This window comes from Heterodontus francisci, chromosome 29, assembly GCF_036365525.1.
Source record: "Heterodontus francisci isolate sHetFra1 chromosome 29, sHetFra1.hap1, whole genome shotgun sequence".
In the NCBI taxonomy this organism is placed as follows: domain Eukaryota; kingdom Metazoa; phylum Chordata; class Chondrichthyes; order Heterodontiformes; family Heterodontidae; genus Heterodontus; species Heterodontus francisci.
The window spans coordinates 47736014-47757622 of record NC_090399.1 but is presented as its reverse complement, the minus strand read 5'-3'; the positions used below and the strand labels follow the sequence as shown (position 1 = coordinate 47757622).

The 21609-nt window shown below is 42.2% G+C and overlaps 1 protein-coding gene across 1 annotated transcript; it reads right to left on the bottom strand.

Annotated features, from left to right (window-relative positions):
* Positions 1-1581: 1581 nt before the first annotated feature.
* On the bottom strand, positions 1582-17091 carry LOC137345822 (probable G-protein coupled receptor 139). Its single transcript, XM_068009071.1, has 2 exons — positions 17022-17091; positions 1582-2495 (listed from the first exon to the last, which is right to left on the bottom strand). Exons 1-2 carry the CDS (start codon positions 17089-17091, stop codon positions 1582-1584), a joined length of 984 nt encoding a protein of 327 aa, XP_067865172.1.
* Between the last annotated feature and the right edge of the window lie 4518 nt (positions 17092-21609).

Genomic DNA, 21609 nt, shown 5'->3' with positions numbered 1-21609 from the left:
GCATGGGTTTACGAAAGGGAAATCATGCTTAACAAATCTACTGGAGTTGTTTGAGGATGTAACTAGTAGAATAGACAAGGGAGAACCAGTGGATGTGGAGCATTTGGATTTTCAGAAAGTTTTTGAAAAGGTCCCACATAAGAGGTTAGTAATTAAAGTCTATAGGACTGGGGGTAATATACTGGCATGGATTGAGAATTGGTCGGCAGACAGGAAAGAGAGTGTAAGAATAAACGGGCCTTTTTCTGGGTGGCAGGCAGTGATTAGTGGGGGACCATAGGGATCAGTGCTTGGTCCTCAGCTATTCACAATATGTATTAATGACTTGATTGTGGGATCTAAATGTAACATTTCCAAGTTTGCAGATGACACAAAGCTGGTGGGCGTTAGGGGGGGGGGTGTGGGGTGTGGGTGGCGGGGGGCGGGGTGATGGCAGGGGAATTGAGCTGTGACGAGGATGCAAAGAGACGCCAATGTGATTTGGACAAGTTGAATGAGTCGGCAAATGCATGGCAGATTCATTATAACGTGGATAAATGTGAGGTTACCCACTTTGGTTGCAAAAACAAAAAGGCAGATTATTATCTGAATGGTGATAGGTTGGTAAGGGGGAGGTGAAACAAGACCTGGGTGTCCTTGTACACCAGTCGCTGAAAGCAAGCATTCAGGTGCAGCAAGCAATTAGCAAGGCGAATGGTATGTTGACCTTCATTGCAAGAGGATTTGAGTACAGGAGCAAGGGTGTTATACAGGGCCTTGGTGAGACCACATCTGGATTATTGTGTGTAGATTTGGTCTCCGTATCTGAAGAGGATGTTCTTGCCATGGAGGGAGTACAATGAAGGCTGGCGGGTTTGACGTTTGAGGGGAGATTGTGCCGAGTACGTCTATATTCACTAGAGTTTAGAAGAATGAGAGGGGATCTCGTAGAAATCTATAAAATTCTAACAGGACTAGACAGGCTAGATGGAGGGAAAATATTCCCGATGGATAGCTAGCCCAGAACCAAGGATCACTGTCTCAGGATACATGGTATGCCATTTAGAACCGACATGAGGAGAAATTTCTTCACTCAGAGGGTGATGAACCTATGGCATACTCTTTTGCAGAAGGCATTGGAAACAATTTCATTTGATCTCTTCAAGAAGGAGATAGATGTATGTCTTTATGCCAAAGAGATCAAGGGATATGGGAAAAAAGCGGGAACAGGGTACTGAATTAGATGATCAGCCATGAATGTTTTGAATGGTGGAGCAGGCCGAAAGGGACGAATGGCCCATTCCTCTTCCTATTTTCAATGTATCCATGTTATTATTCTACAAAAATGGAAAAAAGTTATTCATATCTAGAACATCTATGATGTCACATTATATGATATCAATGTGTCGAGTAGGAAAAAAACACTGCCAGGGACTGGTTGGGCCCATTGGCCTGCTTTTGTGCTGAATTGTCTATATAATTCTTTCTAATATCGGGGGAGTTGGCAGCGTATGTGTGTGTGTGTGTGATTCCGTGTGCGCTTATCACTTGAAAAAATTCAGTTCCCTCGGTTGAATATCATTGCATTTTAGTTTTGCGACGTCATTTAACATAGTTGATTAAATTAGTAATGAGAGTCAAGGGTCGCTTAATCACATTCATCAATTCGTCTCTAAATTTGTTCTGGGATGATGCGTAAATAAATGTGTTTGTGCAAGCACTCAAACACCTTAGCATATACCCGGACTGTTCTGCAATGCTGAACGAGTCGTTGTAATTTTCTTCTAAATATAGAACATCTGTAAAATGAACAAAAATGAAACATATGAAAATTACCATCCATAACAGTATAAAACTGCTAGATATAACAAGCAGTAAAATGATGGATTTCCTTCGGTTCTCCATCTCTGGATCAGTGTCATTTTCAAACTTCTTGTTTGCTCGGAGTCCGCTTCTCACTCTATTCGCCAGTACAATATTCCTGATCGTTACAGAATTGAGCAGCACGATCAACACAAATGGTGCAAATGGGGTCAAAATTGTCTCAAATAACCAAAATGCTCTCCAAATGTGTACGGTGTAGAGGCTTGATTTTACAGAGCACGACCATGGTACGTTATCAATTATTTCCCGGGGTTCATATAAAAAGTAGATTGGAACATTTTCTATAATGCTAAAGAAACACACCGCCGCTATCACCACAGCTGCAGTTTTCTCGGTGCAATATTTCGGTCGCAACGTTGGATAACAAATCGCAACAAATCGATCAAAGGTGAACGCCACAGTTAACCAGACAGAACAATCAATAGAAACAAAAAGCAGGGCCAGATTGAGACTACAGACAGGAGTGTAATTCATGAATGAATAAGGGAAATACGCATCTTTAATCTCATACAGAATTACTTCAAATGTCAGCACCATTAAATCACCCACTGCCATGCCCATCAAATAACGGTTGATGCATTTGGAGAGACCGCACTTTCCACGGGAGAGAATGACGATTGTCAGCAAATTGGCTGCAAAAATGACAAATTTAAATTACTAGCTGTCCTTAATTGTAAAGGATATCAGCTAACAGTTATTTGTATGAAATGTCATGGATGTTATTCTAGTCGCAGAAATCTGCCAATCTAACCGATAATCTAGGTTATTATAAAAATATGTATTTCGTTATGGATAGCAGTCACAAACGTATCCAGAGTTACTTCAAAAGAAAAAAAATGCGGCAGTGAATTTCAGGGTTTGATCTTCCGCTTTCCACAAGATAACAAATTCCGTTTTCCACCTCACGGCCATAATCGAATTCACTCGATTTTCATTTCCCTTGATTTGAGCAGGAAGGATTGCCTAGTTAGGTGCAAGAGTGCGGCCGATTCCCTTGCCTCTGTTCATAAATATACATTAAGGGGTAGCTTTTCAAAGGTCTTGTTGAAACCAGTGTTGCGTATCCACTAACAGGTAATAGCGGCAACGGAATCCCACCACTTGTTTGAAGCCAAACGCCGGGTTGAAAATGCATCTCAGTCTCTTTGAATTTCAAATATCTTCAATTATTATGCCATTTAGGTTACAGTCTGATTAACCGATCCTGAGTGCAAAATTCAATCAATTTTTCCCCTGGATGCGGTGAAAATTCCTACCAGGTGTCATTCTCGTACGTGTCCTCGGCAAATAACCAGAAAAGAATGGCTTCTCGGTGAAAAATTGTTTCAGATGCGCGATATAATGACACATTTCATTTTGGATTGTGCCCCAAGTCTGAATCACTTAGAGCAAAGTAGTTGGTTAATTGACACGATAAATATCATGTCTGAGCAGGGGCAGATGGAGTTTTGGTTATATCAGCTCTTTAAAAACGTGGACGATCATATGCCTCAGACGCAAACATTTAAAAGTGCGTTTGAAATTCAGTTTAAAAATGTGCAATCGCTATGAATATCGAACGACAGCTATGGAAAGATTAGCTGTGATTTACAAACAAAGACAGGATTATCTTGAGTGGCAACATGCAGGCCTTCCCTTTGCTGCCCGCTCAATATCCAGTTTATTAGACCAATGGTGCTGAATTTCGGGAGGGGCATACTGTCCAGTTATTTCTACCCCAAACAGCTCGTGCTGCATTGGTAGATTTCTCTAATTAATTTCTCAACAATTATCCCAGATGTATTTTTAGCTGTGGATTTTTTGTATAATTTTTGCCCCAGGTTTGGCGACATAAAAATGTTCCTTGGAGTCCAATATCAGCCGAATATTGTAAACAGCACAAGTTGTCTCTCGTCCAAATATCTGTCTAGCGTGGAAATCTATGCGTTGGGAACGGTAGCTTGTGAACCACAGAATTAGAAATCCCTGTGACTATACTGAGAACTGTCCCAATGTCATTACTTCCTGCTTTGTGCTTAATTTATTCCATTCTGTTTTTCTTTCCTCCAGTCCTCGTGGATAACAATTTAAAAAATCATCCACCAACAGATGGGTGAAGTTTAATATAAATTTGAAATATCTATCCCTTTCTATATGAAACGGGATGGAAGAACCAACAGCAAAGGGAATAAATTTCACCATCACCACAGAGACGATAATGTGAATAACGGGTGACCTGCCAATTGTAAAACCCACCCGAATATCATCCCGTTGTTGAAGGTGAAAATAACTCCCACCTTATTCTGGTGTACCCCAAGCAAATCAGCTTTTCCCCCTTCTATTTCACAACTACATGTTTCCGTCAGCGATGCCATCTGAAAACAGCACTAGTTTTCATGTGAACACTGTCAACACCAAGGTTTACCTGACCACTTATCTCTTGACTCCTCTTCTGTTGCTAACTTATTGAACTACTTGTCTGGAATCCATTTTCTTCAGTCCTTGTTGCAAACTTTGTTTCCTAACTGCTGACTCCATTCCTCTGTCTGGCAACTCTCTGAAGCTGAACCAAACTGTTCACCCATCTGTTGGTGGATGATTTTTTAAATTGTTATCCACGAGGACTGGAGGAAAGAAAAACAGAATGCAATAAATTAAGCACATACTTGACACCGACCTGAACTTCCAACACCATTGTGACAATGATTTTATTTTTGTACTAAAATTTTAGCATTTTTGTATGTTTTATGAGACTGAAAATAAGGATTTTCAGTAGAAGCTTTCTTCAGGTCCCATGATTTCCAAAAACACAGGAGGCAACATAAACCAATAGGAAAGGCAAAAGCAATCTCCCACCTTTCAAACGCAGAGTTATTTTCATGAGATACAAGTTTCCTTGACAGAGAATAGTCCTTTTTCTGGGTGTTCCACTTTGATCTCCAAGCGGGTCAAAAAACAAATGCCTGTTCTTTGTCTAACTCACTGTTTTTTAAAAGGCTCCAAAGTGAAAGCGAATCTTTCTGAGCCAAGCACATGACAAGACATAGTTCATAGATTCTCCCCTGACCTTTAAAGGATTTTCAGTGGGCATGGGCACCTGCAAATAGCTGTTTTTTTAATGTTGACTTTGTATACAAGAATAGGAAAAGCAAGCAGTTTCAAGGAAGCCAGCCATGGGTTTAGACCACCTCAGGGCAACACATTAAAGGTCAGGGGAGAATCTATCAACTATGTCTTGTCATGTGCTTGGCATTTGTTTTTTGACCTGCCTGGAGATCAAAGTGGAACACCCAGAAAAAAGACTATTCTCTGTCAAGGAAACTTGGATCTCATGAAAAGAACTCTGCATTTGAAAGGTGGGAGATTGCTTTTGCCTTTCCTATTGGTTTATGTTGTCTCCTGTGTTTTTGGAAATCATGGGACCTGAAGAAAGCTTCTACTGCTATACTGCTGCTGTGAGTCCTAAGCAGACCTGTTGCTAAACCCCTGCTGAAATACCTATGTGACGCCCGCTGTAGTCAAAGTGCCTGAAATGCCTACCCATTACTGACTGTTTATCAACTTCACCTTTAGAGACTTCGAGTGGCATCCGAGTATTTTACTCTGGGACACCTCAACCAACCGAAGAATTTAGTACCAGAACTTGACAAGCTGAATTATTTTATTAGTCTTTTTATTCCTATGAAACAGCTGTAAACCAAAAATCCTTTTTTTCTCTCCAGGTTAGTCGTTTACTTTTCTCTGAATGAATGTGTATGTGTACATGAGGGCTTTGAAAAGGAGCTTTTCCAATATAGATTTATCTCATTACTGGTTAAGACTTATGATTTTTTTCTAATAAATAGCTAACGTTGTTGTTTAAAGAAATCTGGTTAGAGTGCTTTATTCTGGGGGACAAATAGAGCATCTAATTAGCTATTCTTCAGTCGGTAGGAAAACGTATTGATTGCCATGACCCATGGAAAAGTGGGGCTGAATTAACAGTGCATTTCTTCCTCCTTGGTACCAGCATATTAATTGGGGGTTCGTCTGGGATCAAATCCAACGCTAATAACGTTAATTGTGAGGGGAGTAATAATTGAAAGAGAAAAATAAAAGAACCAGCTTTTTTCAATCATAGGGTAGAGTCGACACCACCGGAATGGCATTAGCAGTTGCTGCAGCTTTTCTGGGAAAGGGAAATGTGTCCCTTAGTGACTTGTAAACTTTAACCAAGGTTAAACTAAAAGATTTGGAAGCATAATTGGTGTTAGAATTTAAATCGGGTGCTAAAAAAAAAGCAGAAATAATTGACGTAACAGTCCAACATTTGAAATTGGAAGAAGAAGAAGAAGAGGATGAGAAGTAGAAGCAAGTAAATCAAAGAACAAAGGACAAAGAAGAGTATAGCACAGGAACAGGCCATTCAGCCCTCCAAGCCTGCACCGATCTTGATGTCTGCCTAAACTAAAACCTTCTGCACTTCCGAGGACCATATCCCTCTATTCCCATCATATTCAAGTATTTGTCAAGATGCCTCTTAAATGTCGCTTTCATACCTGCTTCCACCACCTCCCCCGGCAGCAAGTTTCAGGCACTCACCACCCTCTGTGTAAAGAACTTGCCTCGCACATCCCCTGTAAACTTTGCGCCTCTCAACTTAAACATATGTCCCCTAGTAACTGACTCTTCTACCCTGGGAAAAAGCTTCTGACTATCCAGAGAGTGATGCAGTTGAATTGGCTAAAATGCAGTTAGAAATGAAAAAAAAAACTCGAGGCTGAAAAAGAAATACAAAAACAAGAATTGAAAAAAGGTGAAAGTGTGGAAGAGGGCACATTTCAGCGAGAAAGTGAAAGAGAAGAAAGGGAATTCAAATTTAGAGAGATGAAACTGTGACAAAAGGGGGGTCTTGACTCCAGAGAAAATTCTGGTAAGGAAGAATCAGAACCCAGCGAAATACCATTTAAATTTATGAAAACTCTCTCAGGGTTTGAGGAAAGGAACATAGAGGTATTTTGCACTTCTTTTGAAAAATAGTCAAAAAAATGAAATGGCTAATGGAAAGCTGGACACTGCTTATGCAAAGCAGGTTGATGGGCAGAGCTCATGAACCTTCTGCCATGCTTTCTGAAGAAGCTTCTGCAAATCATGAGATGGCTAAATAAGGCTATTCTCATTGCATATGAGCTAGTCCCTGAAGCTTTCCGACAGAAATTTTGAAACCTCTGGAGAATGGCTGGGCAGACTTATGTAGAAGCTGAGAGGTTAAAGAAAATTATTTTGGATCGTTGCATAAGGACAGTAAAGATGGAAGCTATGCATGAGAATCTTCGTTAAATGATTCTCTTGCAAGCGTTTAAAAATTCAGTCTCTACAGGAGTGAGAACAAAGAACAAAGAACAGTACAGCACAGGAACAGGCCATTCGGCCCTCCAAGCCTGCGCCGATCTTGATGCCTGCCTAAACTAACACCTTCTGCACTTCCGGGGACCGTATCCCTCTATTCCCTTCCTATTCATATATTGGTCAAGATGTCTCTTAAACGTCGCTATCGTATTTGCTTCCACCACCTCCCCGGCAGCAAGTTCCAGGCACTCACCACCCTCTGTGTAAAAAACTTGCCTCGCACATCCCCACTAAACTTTGCCCCTCGCACCTTAAACCTTTGTCCCCTAGTAACTGACTCTTCCACCCTGGGAAAAAGCTTCTGACTATCCACTCTGTCCATGCCGCTCATAACTTTGTAAACCTCTATCATGTCGCCCCTCCACCTCCATCGTTCCAGTGAAAACAATCCGAGTTTTTCCAACCTCTCCTCATAGTTAATGCCCTCCAGACCAGGCAACATCCTGGTAAACCTCCTCTGTACCCTCTCCAAAGCCTTGAGAACTCATGTAAAGAACCAAAACGTTTTAAAAGTCAGTCAAGCAGCGGAAATCGCTGATAATTTTGAACTTGTGAATAAGCCAAAACCCTTTGTCCGTCACCCCCACAAACCCGAGAAGGATAAAAAGTGTAAGAGTGAAAGGAAGACAAGCCGCGGGCAAGAAGGAACAGCTGGAACGCCCCATGATTTCCTCCTCAGGCCAGAAAGGAAGGTGCAGAGGGTAGAAGTGAATTCGACAAGTTGAAGCATTACAATTGCTACAAGGTGGGACATCTTCGTTCAGAATGCTGGAAGTTGTGAGCTAAACCTATGGGACTTCTTGGGGTACACAAAGCTAATACAAAGCAAGGGGTTCTGACTGACAATACAGCATACCAGGCTGCAGCGTTGACAGCAGCTGTAAAACCAGATGCAAAAACCAAAGTGAGTGTAGAGGTTAAGAATAAGATACCTGAAAGTTATAGGGAATTCTTGTCAAAAGGAAAAGTAACTCCATATCCGTCAAGTGAGCCAGGCAAACCTCTTCTTATGCGTAGGGATGCAGGACCAACCCAAACACTTTTGCTACGGAAAGGTATACCATTTCCACCAGAGAGCGCACTGAATGCTAACGTTTCAGTTCATGGTATTGGTGGGGAGTATATACCCGTACATTTGTATTGAGTGCACCTGGAGTGTGTCCTATTGTCTGGAGTGGTAACCGTAGGATTTGTCCATTGTTTGCCAGTGGAGGGAATTGACCTACTCGTAGGGTATGATTCGGCTGAAGCAAAAGTATCGCTTTCCCCTGCAGTCACAGAGGAACCAAATGAAGTTAAAGAAACTGAACAATTAGGCGAACAAGTTCCAGGAATATTTCCTGTTTGTGTAGTAACCTGAGCAATGGCTAAACAAGTTCCATTGCTGGAGGTCAAATTGGCAGCACAGACAGATAACCGTTAAACTTACCTAGGGGATTTAGACAATCTAAACGAGGTGTTTAACAAATCTTCCTTAATCACAGTGCAACAAACTGATCCAGAGTTATATAAAATAGCACAGTCAGCTCTGTCAGAGCTCAGGCAAAAAGGAGTTCCAGAAGGCCACTATGTTGAAGATGGGGTTCTAATGAGGAAATGGAGACTGCCTCATAGATCTACGGACGAAGGATGGACAGTTATTCGACAGGTATTGGTAGCACCTAAATATCACCAGGAGTTATTAAGGTTAGCACATGCCATTCCCATAAAGGACATATGGGTATCTGGAAGACCACATCACGTATAAGTCAACATTATTACTGGCCAGGTCTTACAAAGGACGTGGTGCAGTTTTGTAGGACTTGTCATACGTGCCAAATGATAAGAAAACAGCAATCTGCCATAAAGCCGGCACCCCGAATTCCAATACATGTTATTGGGGAACCATTTAGTCGGGGGTTGGTAGACTGTGTCGGACCCTTGCCGAAAAAAAAACAGGACATCAAAATGTACTCACTATCATGGATTATGGCTACACGATTTCCAGAGGCTATTCCCTTGAGGACAATTACTGCTAAAGTAGTAGTTGAGAAGTTAACCCACTTGTTCGTGACATATGGATTACCAATTGCGGTTCAATGAATCATGGTTCCAATTTTATGTCGAAGATATTTAAAGAAGTCTATTAAAGAAGTATATTTAAGTAAGTTGGGTATCAAAAGTAAAAATTTACAACATATCACCAATTGACGCATGGAGCTTTAGAAATGTACCATCAAACTCTTAAAACAATGTTTAGGACGTACTGTCACAAATGTCCCCATGATTGAGATAAAGGGCTAGTCTTTCCTTTATTTGCTGGCAATTCACCGAATGAGTCTACAGGTTTGAGTCCTTTCAAATTGATTTATGGACGTGAGATAAGAGGTCCTCTAAAACTTATCAAAGCCAGGTACTTAGAACAAAGGGATGAATCTTTGGTACGAGACTATGCATCTGCATTCTGAGAAAGGCTCAACAATCTTGCAATATGTCTCAGGAATACCTTAAAGCATCCTAAACCACATGATAAAATGGACAGACGAAAACACAAAGACCCAAACTTTTCAAACAGGGGATGAAGTATTCGTATTATTACCTTTACAGGATAAACAATTAAAGACACGATTCAGTAGTCCATATGAAGTGACCAAAAGAGTTGGTAAGATAAATTATTTGATTGACAACCCATATCACCGGAAAAATAAATTGGCTGTATCATATTAATATGTAAAAGCAATATAATCGCAGGGAGGAGAATAAGCCATTAGAGGTATGTCAGGTAATAGGGACTTTGAGAATGAAAGGGGTAGTGAGGTTGAGGCAAAAGGAGGCCTAAGCTCAAACTGAACTTCCTACTATCCAGTTAGATACTGCCGGCACTGTGGCGGCACAGTGGCGCAGCGGTTAGTACCGCAGCTCCAGGGACCCGGGTTCAATTTTGGGTACTGCCTGTGTGGAGTTTGCAAGTTCTCCCCGTGACTGTGTGGGTTTTTACCGGGTGCTCCGGTTTCCTCTGGTTTATACAGGCGATAGGTAAATTGGCCATTGGGCGTTGCCCCTAGTGTAGGTAGGTGGTAGGGTATATGGGATTACTGTAGGGTTTGTATAAATGGGTGGTTGTTGGTCGGCACAGACTCAGTGGGCTGAAGGGCCTGTTTCAGTGCTGTATATTCTAAATAAAAAAGAATAGCTCGGAACGTTGGGCAATGTGCTTTCGTGCATGGATGCAGCACGAGAAGACCTAATAATGCTACTCAACGCATTTAAAAACGTCTGTAGGAATAAGCCACGATACACAACCTACGCCACACATGATGCAGATGTAGGGGGATCCATTCCTATAAAACAGCATCCTTACCACTCATGTCCAGCCAAATAGGCCCGAGTAAAAGTAGAAATGAAATACATGCTGTGAAACAGCTTAATTGAAACTAGTCAACGCAGCTGGAGTTCACCAATGGACTAGTGCGTAAACCTAATGGGTCAATGTGACTTTGCATAGACAACAGAAAAGTCAATGTAGTAACAAAGGTAGACTCCTACCCAATTCCTTGCTTGGAAGAATGTATTGACAGAGTGGGCGATGCCATGTTGCTTACAAAGATATATTTGTTAAAGGGAAACTGGAAAGTTCCTTTAACAGCCCAAGCAAAAGAAATATCTGCTTTTACCCCATCAGACAGTCTTTACCAGTGCCACGTGATGCCATTCAGGCTGCAAAAATGTCCCAGCAAATTTTCAGAGACCAATGAATCAAGTGGTACCGAGTGTTCCCAACTGTATAGTGTATCCTGATGATGTGCTATTATACAGTAACACTTGGAAGGAACACTTAAAACAGCTAGAAACATTGTTTACAAAATTAAAAACAGCTTTCATGGTAAATCTGACAAAAGTCGAATTGGCAAATGCAAGAGTCACCTACCTCGGGCATATAGTGGGGCAACAACAAGTGTTGTCAAGAATGGTATAGGTACAAGTCTTGGTGGGTTCCCTATCCCTAAGTTTAAGTGTGAAATCATGAGGTTTTTGGGGATGGTGTAGTTTCTATGGAACGTTTGTACCAAATTTCAGTACTGCAGCTGCTCCACTAACTGATTTGCTAACAAAAATGAAAACCAAGGTAGCCTGGTCAAGTGAATTTGAGGCACCTTTGACGAATGAAGCAATGTTGGCTGCTCCTACTTTTACTAAACCCTTCAAGGTAGCGATTGATACCGGTGACCTGGGGTCGGTGCAGTCCTATTACCAGATGATGAATCAGGTCACAAACCACTGACCACCTCTAGGCACTTACCCATTGTCTCTCGAGACAAGGAGGCCAAAGAAAGAAAATAATCGGGTATAGAAAAAATCAGTAGGGTAACTAAAAAATAAACAAATAAATCGTCACCAAAAAAAACATATTTCACGGTGGAAAAAGAAATGTTAGGTCTATTGTTGGCTCTTAAACATTCTGAGGTGTATGTCCACCAAAACTGCAAAGAAACACTAATATACACTGACTATAATCCATTAGCCTTTGTTGAACAATTTAAAAGCCAAAATGCCCAAATATTCTAATGGAGTTTATTGTTACAGCCTTAACATTTAAACATCGTAAACATTTCAGGGATGTAAACATTGTCATCACAGATGCTTTGTCACGAATTTAACTTTGTTTGTTCAGTTACATGAGTAAAGATAGTACAAAGCAAAATTGTGTTCACTAATATCAAAGTGAATGAGGGACATGAGTGCGAAAACATGTTTAAAATGTTTTCAACTTCTGTTTTTTACATTGCAATGAAACGCATTCAAAATGACATTTCATTTCGCCAAGGGCGGAGGTGTTACAGGGTTTTATTATTGTACTAAATTTTCGAATTCTGTGTTTAAACAAAAACTGTAAATAAAAAGGATTTTTATGTGGACATGGACTCCGGCAAATAGCTGAAATTCTTAGATGTTGACTTTGTATACAAGAACAGGAAAACAAGCAGTTTCAAAGAGGCCAGCCAAGGATATTAACCTGCTCAGAGCAACACTTTAACTGACATGGGAGACATTACCTCTGGTCTTATGATCAGCTCAGGGCAGTTTTCTTTCACTTTGGAGTCTTTTAAAAACCAGTGAGTTGGGCAAAGAGCAGGTATGAAAATTTATTATTTGGCCTGCTTGGAGATTAAATTAGAAGACCCAGAAAAAGACTTCCCTTTTTAAAGGAAACATGCTTCGCTTGAAAAGAAACCCTATATTTGAAAGGTAGCAGATTCCTATTGCCTCCTGTCTCTGAAGAATGCCTGCATCCAGTGTGGTTCCTATTACCGCCTGTGTTTTAGGAAATTCTGGAACCTGAAGAAAGTTTCTACTGCTGTACTGCTGCTGTGAGTCCTAAGCAGACCTGTTGCCACGCCCTTGCCGAAAGACCTATGTAATGCCTGCTGTAGTCGAATTGCCTTAACGCCTACCCATCACAGACTGTTCATCAACCTCGTCTGGACAGACTTCGAGTGTCATTCGAATATTCGACTCTGGGGCACCTCATCCAACCGAAGAATTTTGTGCCAGAAAGTGCAAACCGAATTACTTCATTATTCCTTTTATTCATGCGAAACGGCTGCAAACCAAAAATCCTCTTTTACCAAGTTAACCTTTTTTTTGAATGCATGTGAGTATGAGGGCTAGGGTAATAAGGAGCTTTTCATACATATCTAGATTTATCTCATTAGTGGTTAAGACTTATTTTTTCTAATAAATAATTAATAGTCGTTTGGTAGTACAGAACTTGAGTATTTCTGCAAATCGAGACATGTTGTCGAAGCTTAACGTCTTGCACTCATCAGGATATCCTAAGAATACCAAAGTAAAGGAAAACAACAACTTTATACCGTATGAGAAGAGAGTGCTGATTGGTTGGCAAGTGAGCCCTGGTGGTACAGGCGTTGCCATGGAGAATGCACTAATTTATGGTGACAGTTAACTGCCAGGCATTGTTTGATATTTAAGCCAGGCAGCTTGACTCTGATTGGGCAAATCATTGCCCTGAGGAATGAACCAGCGAATGGTTGTCACTTATTTTGTTTAGCTGAAACAGGCAAAATATGTGTATGTGTTCTTTCTGTCTGAACAGTACAGGGCCTTATGACTGGCGGATCATATCAAACAGCATGTCCCTTCCACTATTAGCAACGAGCAAGGTGCAGGCCATACTCAACCAGCCCGTGCTTGCAAAACTCAAAACACAGTGTCCAACATTAGATATGCTTCTGCAACTGGACAACTTTTGCTAAATAATCCTCAATGTGCTAAGAATTTTGACGCAAACAATGTATGGTTGTTTGTTGGGCTCACATCTGAGCGTACTGGATGCTATATATAGTAATACTCAGGGCCCTGTTCTTTGCAGACAGAAAGTACATGTACACACTTTTCACCTGCTCCAGCTAAATAAAATAGGTGATGCCGGCTCATTCCTCAGGGCAATTCCTTGACCGATCAGAGTCAAGCTGCCTGGTTTAAATTTCAAGCAAGTCTTTGCAGTTAACTGTCAGTCACCATAAACTGGTGCACTTTCCATGGCAACACCTTCACCAATCAGAGTTCACTTGCCAACCAATCAGCACTCTCTTCTCATGCAGTATAAATTTGTTATTTTCCTTTACATTGGTATTCTTTTGGATATCCTCGTGAGTGCAGATGAAAAGCTTCGATAACCTGTCTCTATTTTCAGAAATACTCAAATAGTTAATGTTGTTGTTTAAAGAAAACTGGTTGGTGTGCTTTATTCTGGGATATAAACAGAGTATTTTTCGTAGGTAGGAAAATGTATTGATATGCTGTGACTGGTGGAAAGGTGGGACTGAATTAACGTTCCATTGTTCCCGCCTTGGTTATAACACAATAATTCAAGCCATCACTATGACTGTCTATTTCCACCTCCATAAGATCACCCAACTCCACCCTACCTTAAGCTATTTACTGCAGAAACAATCATCCATGACATTGTTACCATTAAACTTTGCTACTCCAATGCATTCCTGGCAGGTCTCCCAGAAGCAATCCTCTGTTAATTTGAGGTAGCTTAAAAACTCTGCTACCGATGTCATCCTTTGTTGTCACCTCTCCCAACGTCTCTACAATCTTTTGCCTCTTTGCATCCGCCTCCCCACTTACATGCCCAGTTAAATTTTCGACATCAGTAAACTTGGATGTGTTACATCCAATCCCCTCATCTCAGTCATCTACGTAGATTTTAAACATCTGAGACCCAAGTACTGATCCGAGTGGTACCCCTCTAATTACAACCTGCCAACCAAAAATGTACTGTTTATCCCTACTCTGTTTTCTATCCATCATTCAATTCTGAATGTATGTTCACGTATTATCTTCAATCTCACATGTGCTATTTTTGTGTAATAACCTCTCTTGCCTTGCATTATCTCATGTCCTTGGAAAATACAAATACTACGTTCACTGGCCCTCCCTTATCCATCCCAGTAGTTACATTATCAGAAATTTCTAACGTATTTGTCAAACACGATTTCCATTTCATAAAGCCATTTTACCTCTGGTAAAAATTCTAATATTCGTTTCCCTCATAATAGTTTCCAGTATTTTGTCTACTACTGATGTTACGCTAACTGGCTTATAGTTCTCCATTTTTTCCTTTCATCATTCATAAATAGCGAGGCATTTTGCTATCTTCCAATCCTCTGGAACTCTTCTTGGATTTGAGAAATTTTGGAAGAACAAAAGCAATGCATCCAACAAGTCTGCAGCTGCCAGTTTTAAAACGTTAGGATGCAGGTCGTCAGGTCCAGGAGATTTGTTGCCACACAGTCCCATTATTTTTCCATACTATTTATTTACGTATCCTAATTCCTTTAAGTTCCTTATTCCCACAAGTCCATTAGATCCCATTGTTTCTGCAATCTTTGTTGTGTCTTCCACCGTGAAGCCAGAGACAAAATCGTTGTTTAATGTTTCTACCATTTCCTATTCATCATTGTCATTTCAGCTGTATCTGTCTCTATTGGGACCGCGTTTCCACTCAGTAATCTCTTCCTATTTACATACCTATAGAAAAGTTTACAATCTCGTTTTATGTCATTTGCTCGTCGACTCTCACATTCCCTTTTCTCTTTCCTTATCAAACTGTAGTTCCTCCTTTGCTGAATTCTAATCTCCTCTCAATCTTCAGGCTAACCAACCGTTTTGGAAACATCATAAGCATTTTGCTTTGATCTAATGCTCCTCTCATTTACAACGGTTGAACCACTTTTTCTTTGGGATTTGTCTGCCTTAACCGAAAACGAATGTCCATTTGTTTCAAATTATGTGTTAATGTTTTAATTGCTAGCCATTGCTTGTCTACCGTTATATCTTTTCATGTAGTTTCCCAATCTACCTCAACAACTCACCCCTCAATCCTACATAGTTTGCATTGGTTAAACTTTATATCTTTGCTTCGGACGTAACAAAATCACTTTCAACCACAAGAAAAAAATCGATCATGTTATGATCACTCTTGCTAAGAGACCTCTTTGCTGCAAGGTTATTAATTAATCCTTTCTCATTGCACAATACTAGATCCAAAATCGCCTTTTCCATAGTTGGCTCCCAATTTGTTGCGATTGCTTTGCACATTCAAATATAGCACCTGTAGCTATGTTTCCCCCCTAACTATCCCTGATGCCAACTTAGTTACACATGCCCTATTTGTTTATTCACTTCATTAGAATCTGTTGTCGAAACTGTGGTAGGATGTCAGGAGAAGGCCGGGGAAATTCTGTTGTTATCACTCTATATTACAACGCAAATAAAACTTGGGACAGATTAGTCCTTTTCGCCTGTGTATTAAACTTTGGCCAATAATATTGAGCACAAATTCCACCTGGGCAGTAGCACCGAGCATTGGGTATATCACTATCTGCCCATTAGAAGCCTCGGTTGATAATCGGTTCTATTGAAGTCAATGTAACTGAACGTCAGACAGGAAGTGATATGCAGAAACGATATTTCCACTCTTCCCCAGTATGTAGAAAGGAAAATCTAGCAGCTTTGATTGCAGGTATTAACAGAATTCGCCCGTTGTCAGATTGAGTTACAATATATATGCTTTCATTCCCATTGACTTCAATGCAAACGAAGATCAGACTGGCTGCAAAATGAGATGCCCATTCGCTTTGAGTCCATTGTGTTTTGCGAATGAAGACCAACTTCAGCCATTGTTGCTTAAGTGTTGCTGGCTGGCTTAAAGCACTAAAAGGGCACCCTAAACAACTCCTGGTTAGAAAGTGTGGGGGAACAGCCGACACTGATTCTTGTCTGGCAGACGGCTAGGCCTGATGAATGGATACAATATCAGGGAGGCTGCAATAAGCCAGGAATGTAACAATCTTTTTGTAGGCGCTGGAGTATCTCTTCTATTGCATCTACGTTCACAATGATAAGACAACATTTAATTTGCCCCTTCTTAAGCATCGTCCAAGTATCGTTTTAAGAATTGCTTCTTTAGCTACTCGATCTGGTACCAATACTTGGTCCAGACACAAAACTATAAGACTGCCTCTCAGGCCTAAGACATCCCCACCACCTTGCTGAATTTAAATAGTCAGAACACATTGTGCTTCCTCTCAGGACGGAGTATTAACGATCTAATGGAAACATAGAGCTTATTGAGTTATTTAATTGATGTTCATAATCAGTCTCTGCAAATAAAATGCAAAATTAAAAGAGAAAAGATAGCACAATTACACCGACAGCAACGACACTGACACAGTGAAGCACTATTAATGATGTACATTAATTCATTGTTAGCGGCTTACCAGGAACGCCAATTATAGCAAGAATAGGATAATAAATATTTTCTATCTGTATGATTACAGGCAGTGCCATATTCGGCGTCAAGCGATGTTGCCTCTAAGTGTTATGGACAGCCAAATCCTCTGCTTTCAAAATAAGGTCTTATTTATACCTGACAGAGACGTCATGTGACTCACGAGCACTGTCCAATGATTAGCATTAATTAGATTCATTTGAATCAGACTGAGGCGAACATTAATTACTGTTACTGATCCGGGATATTTTGCAATGTTACTGCCCGAAAGAGTAGCGATCCATCATGCCATCATGCAATCCAAACAAGATATTTCGACATCTCCATTCATGCAACAATGCGACAAATAGGATAACACTCCCGATGCTGAAGATAATTATTCATAATTTCATGCAAGGCATTTGATGAACAAAATGCTTATATTTGTGATGGCTTAGCTTTCTCGATATTTTAGCTTCATCAAGAATGTTCTCTAACTTTAAGTTATACTGTGGATAATTTATCTGAAAGGATTTCGATGCTCCTTGTGAGATTCAATGACATTAATTTGACACAGGAATTGATAGAGTCAGTTGCATATAGCTGGGCAACCACATAGATATTCTGAAATATTACATTTCTGAGTTCTTTTAAACACAAAATGCACCAAGCAAATAGAGGGTTCATCAGTGAGGCACAAGAACACACGAAATAGGAGCAGAAGTAGACCATATAGCCCATGGAGCCTGCTCCGCCATTGAATACGATTATGGCTGACCTTGGGCTTCAGTTCCCCTTGCCTGTCGCTTCCCATATCCCATGATTCTCTGTGAGATCAAACAGCTATCTATTCCAGCCTTAAATGGGCATGCGGTGGTGTAGCGGTATTATCAATGGACTGGTAACCCAGAGACCCAGGGTATTGAGCTGGAGACATGGGTTCGAATCCCACCAAAGCAGAAGGTGGAATTTGAATTCAATTAATAAATCTGGAATTAAAAGCTAGTCTAAAGATGGCCATGAAACCATTGTCGATTGTTCTAAAAACACATCTGGTTCACAAATGCCCTTTAGGGAAGGAAATCTGCTGTCCTTGCCTGGTCTGGCCTACAGGTGACTCCAGACCCACAGCAATGTGCTTAACTCTTACATGCGGTCTGAAATTGCCTAGCAAGCCACTCAGTTGTACCTAACAACTACGCAAGGAATGAAACCAGATGGACCACCCTTCATCGACCTAAGCACCGGAAATGACAACGGCAAACCTAGGCGTGTCGACCCTGCAAAGACCTCCTTACTAACATCAGAGGGCTTGTGTCAAAGGTGGGAGAGCTGTCCCACAGACGAGTCAAGCAACAGCCAGACATAGTCATACTCACGGAATCATACCTTACAGACAATGTCCCAGACACTGCAATTGCTATCCCTGGGTATGTCCTGTCCCACCGGCAGGACAGGCCCAGCAGAGGTGGCGGGACAGTGGTCTACAGTAGGGAGGGAGTTCGCCTGGGAGTCCTCAACATCGACTCTGGCCCCCACGCAGTCTCAAGGTATCAGGTAAAAGATTGGCAAGGTAACCACCTAGTGCCCTCCCTCAGCTGATGAGTCAGTACTCCTCAATGTTGAACACCATTTGGAGGAAGCACTGAGGGTGGCAAGGGCATAAAATGTACTCTGGGTGGGGGACTTCAATGTCCATCACCAAGAGTGGCTCGGTAGCACCACTACTGACCGTGCTGCCCTAGTCCTAAAGGACATAGCTGCTAGACTGGGTGTGGGGCAGGTGGTGGGGGAACCAACACGAGGGAAAAACATACTTGACCTTGTCCTCACCAATCTGCCTGCCGCAGATGCTTCTATCCTTAACTGTATTGGGAGGAGTGACCACCGCATAGTCATTGTGGAGACGAAGTTCCGCCTTCACATTGAGGATACTCTCCATCGAGTTGTGTGGCACTATCACCGTGCTAAATGGGATAGATTTCGAACAGATCTAGCCACGCAAAACTGGGCATCCATGAGGTGCTGTGGGCCATCAGCAGCAGCAGAACTGTACTCAACCACAAACTGGAACCACATGGCCCAGCATATTCCCCACTCTACCATTACCATCAAGCCAGGAGACCAATCCTGGTTCAATGAAGAGTGCAGGAGGGCATGCCAGGAGCCGCACAAGGCATACCTCAAAATGAGGTGTCAACCTGGTGAAGCTACAACCCAGGACTACTTGCATGCCAAACTGCATAAGCAGCATGCAATAGACAGAGCTAAGCGATCCCAGAACCAATGGATAAGATCTAAGCTCGACAGTCCTGTCACATCCAGTCGTGAATGTTGGTGGACAATTAAACAACTAACTGGAGGAGGTGGCTCCACAAATATCCCCATCCTCAATGATGGGGGGGCCCAGCATATCAGTGTGAAAGATAATGCAGAAGTATTTGCAACAGTATTCAGCCAGAGATGCCAAGTTGATGATCCATCTCGGCCTGCTCCGGAAGTCCCCAGCATTACAGATGCCAGACTTCAGCCAATTCGATTCACTTGGCGTGACATCAAGAAACGATTGAAGACACTGGATACTGCAAAGGCTATGGGTCCTGACAATATTCCGGCAATAGTACTGAAGACCTGTGCTCCAGAACTTGCTGCACTCCTAGCCAAGCTGTTCCAGTTTAGCTACAACACTGACATCTACCCGACAATGAGGAAAAGTGTCCAGGTATGTCCTGTACACAAAAAGCAGGACAAATCCAACCCGGCCAATTACCACCCCATCAGTCTACTCTCAGTCATCAGTAAAGTGATGGAAGGTGTCATCAACAGTGCCATCAAGCGGCACTTGCTTAGCAACAACCTGCTCAGTGATGCTCAGTTTGGGTTCCGCCAGGGCCACTCAACTCCCGACCTCATTACTGCCTTGGTTCAAACATGGACAAAAGAGCAGAACTCAAGAGGTGTGGTGAGAGTGACTGCCCTTGACATCAAGGCAGCATTTGACCGAGTATGGCATCAAGGAGCCCAGCAAAACTGAGGTCAAAGGGAATCAGGGGGAAAGCCCTCTGCTGGCTGGAGTCATACCTAGGGCAAAGGAAGATGGCTGTGGTTGTCGGAGGTCAATCATCTGAGCTCCGGGACATCACTGCAGAAGTTCCTCAGGGTAGTGTCCTAGGCCCAATCATCTTCAGCTGCTTCATCAATGACCTTCCTTCAATCATAAGGTCAGAAGTGGGGATGTTCGCTGAAGATTGCACAATGTTCAGCACCATTCGTGACTCCCCAGATACTGAAGCAGTCCGTGTAGAAATGCAGCAAGACCTGGAAAATATCCAGGCTTGGGCTGATATGTTGCAAGTAACATTCGTGCCACACAGGTGCCAGGCAATGACCATCTCCAACAAGAGAGAATCTAACCATCTCCCCTTGACATCCAATGGCATTACCATCGCTGAATCCCCCACTATCAACATCCTGGGGCTGTCATTGACCAGAAACTACACAGCAGCAGCCATATAAATACTGTGGCTACAAGCTCAGGTCAGAGGCTAGGAATCTTGAGATGAGTATCTCAACTCCTGACTTCCCAAAGCCTGTCCACCATCTACAAGGCACAAGTCAGGAGTGTGAGGAAATACTCTCCACTTGCCTGGTTGGGTGCAGCTCCAACAACACTCAAGAAGCTCGACACATCCAAGACAAAGCAGCCCGCTTGATTGGCATCCCATCTACAAACATTCACTCCCTCTACCACCGATGCACAGTGGCAGCAGTGTGTACCATCTACAAGATGCACTGCAGCAATGCACCAAGGCTCCTTCGACAGCACCTTCCAAACCCACGGCCTCTACCAACTAGAAGGACAAGGGCAGAACATACATCGGAACACCACCACCTGCAAGTTCCCCTTCAAGTCACACACCATCCTGACCTGGAACTATATCGCCATTCCTTCACTGTCGCTGGGTCAAAATCCTGGAACCTCCTTCCTAACATCACTGTGGGTGTACCTACCCCAAATGGACTGCAGTGGTTCAAGAAGGCAGCTCATCACCACCTTCTCAAGGCAATTAGGGATGGGCAATAAATGCTGGCCTGGCCAGGGATGCTCACATCCCATGGATGAATTTAAAAAAAAGCAGATCTGTAGTTTTAATCAAACTGACTTGGTGTCCTAGTTAATTAGTAAAGAAAAGAATCTACACCTCAAAAATATCCATACTTCCATACAAGTGCTTCTGATACGCCTTGCTTACTCCTCAACCAAGGATGCACACCCCCCTGTTCCCACCCGCAACCCCACCATCCCAACCAACTGTAGCTGACAGGGCCCTCGACCATGTCTATCCCATTTCCCGCACTTCATCCCTCAGGCCTTCACTTCCCTCGCAGAGCGATGATAGGGGTCGTTTTGACTTCTCCTTCCACACCACCAGCCATTGTATTCACTGGATCATACTCCACCATTTCCACCACCTCCAGCTTGATGCCACCACCAATCACATCTTCCCCTCGTCTCACCTTTCAGCATTGCGAAGGGTCTGTTTCCTCCACGATACCCTGGTCTACTCTTCAATCACAGTCAACAACCTCCTTCGCAT

Coding starts and splice junctions, on each gene's coding strand:
- LOC137345822 (XM_068009071.1), bottom strand. CDS start 17,091: ATGGCACTGCCTGTAATCATACAGATAGAAAATATTTATTATCCTATT. Junction 2,496..17,021: donor TGCTATAATTGGCGTTCCTG/GTAAGCCGCTAA, acceptor TCATTTTTGCAG/CCAATTTGCTGACAATCGTC.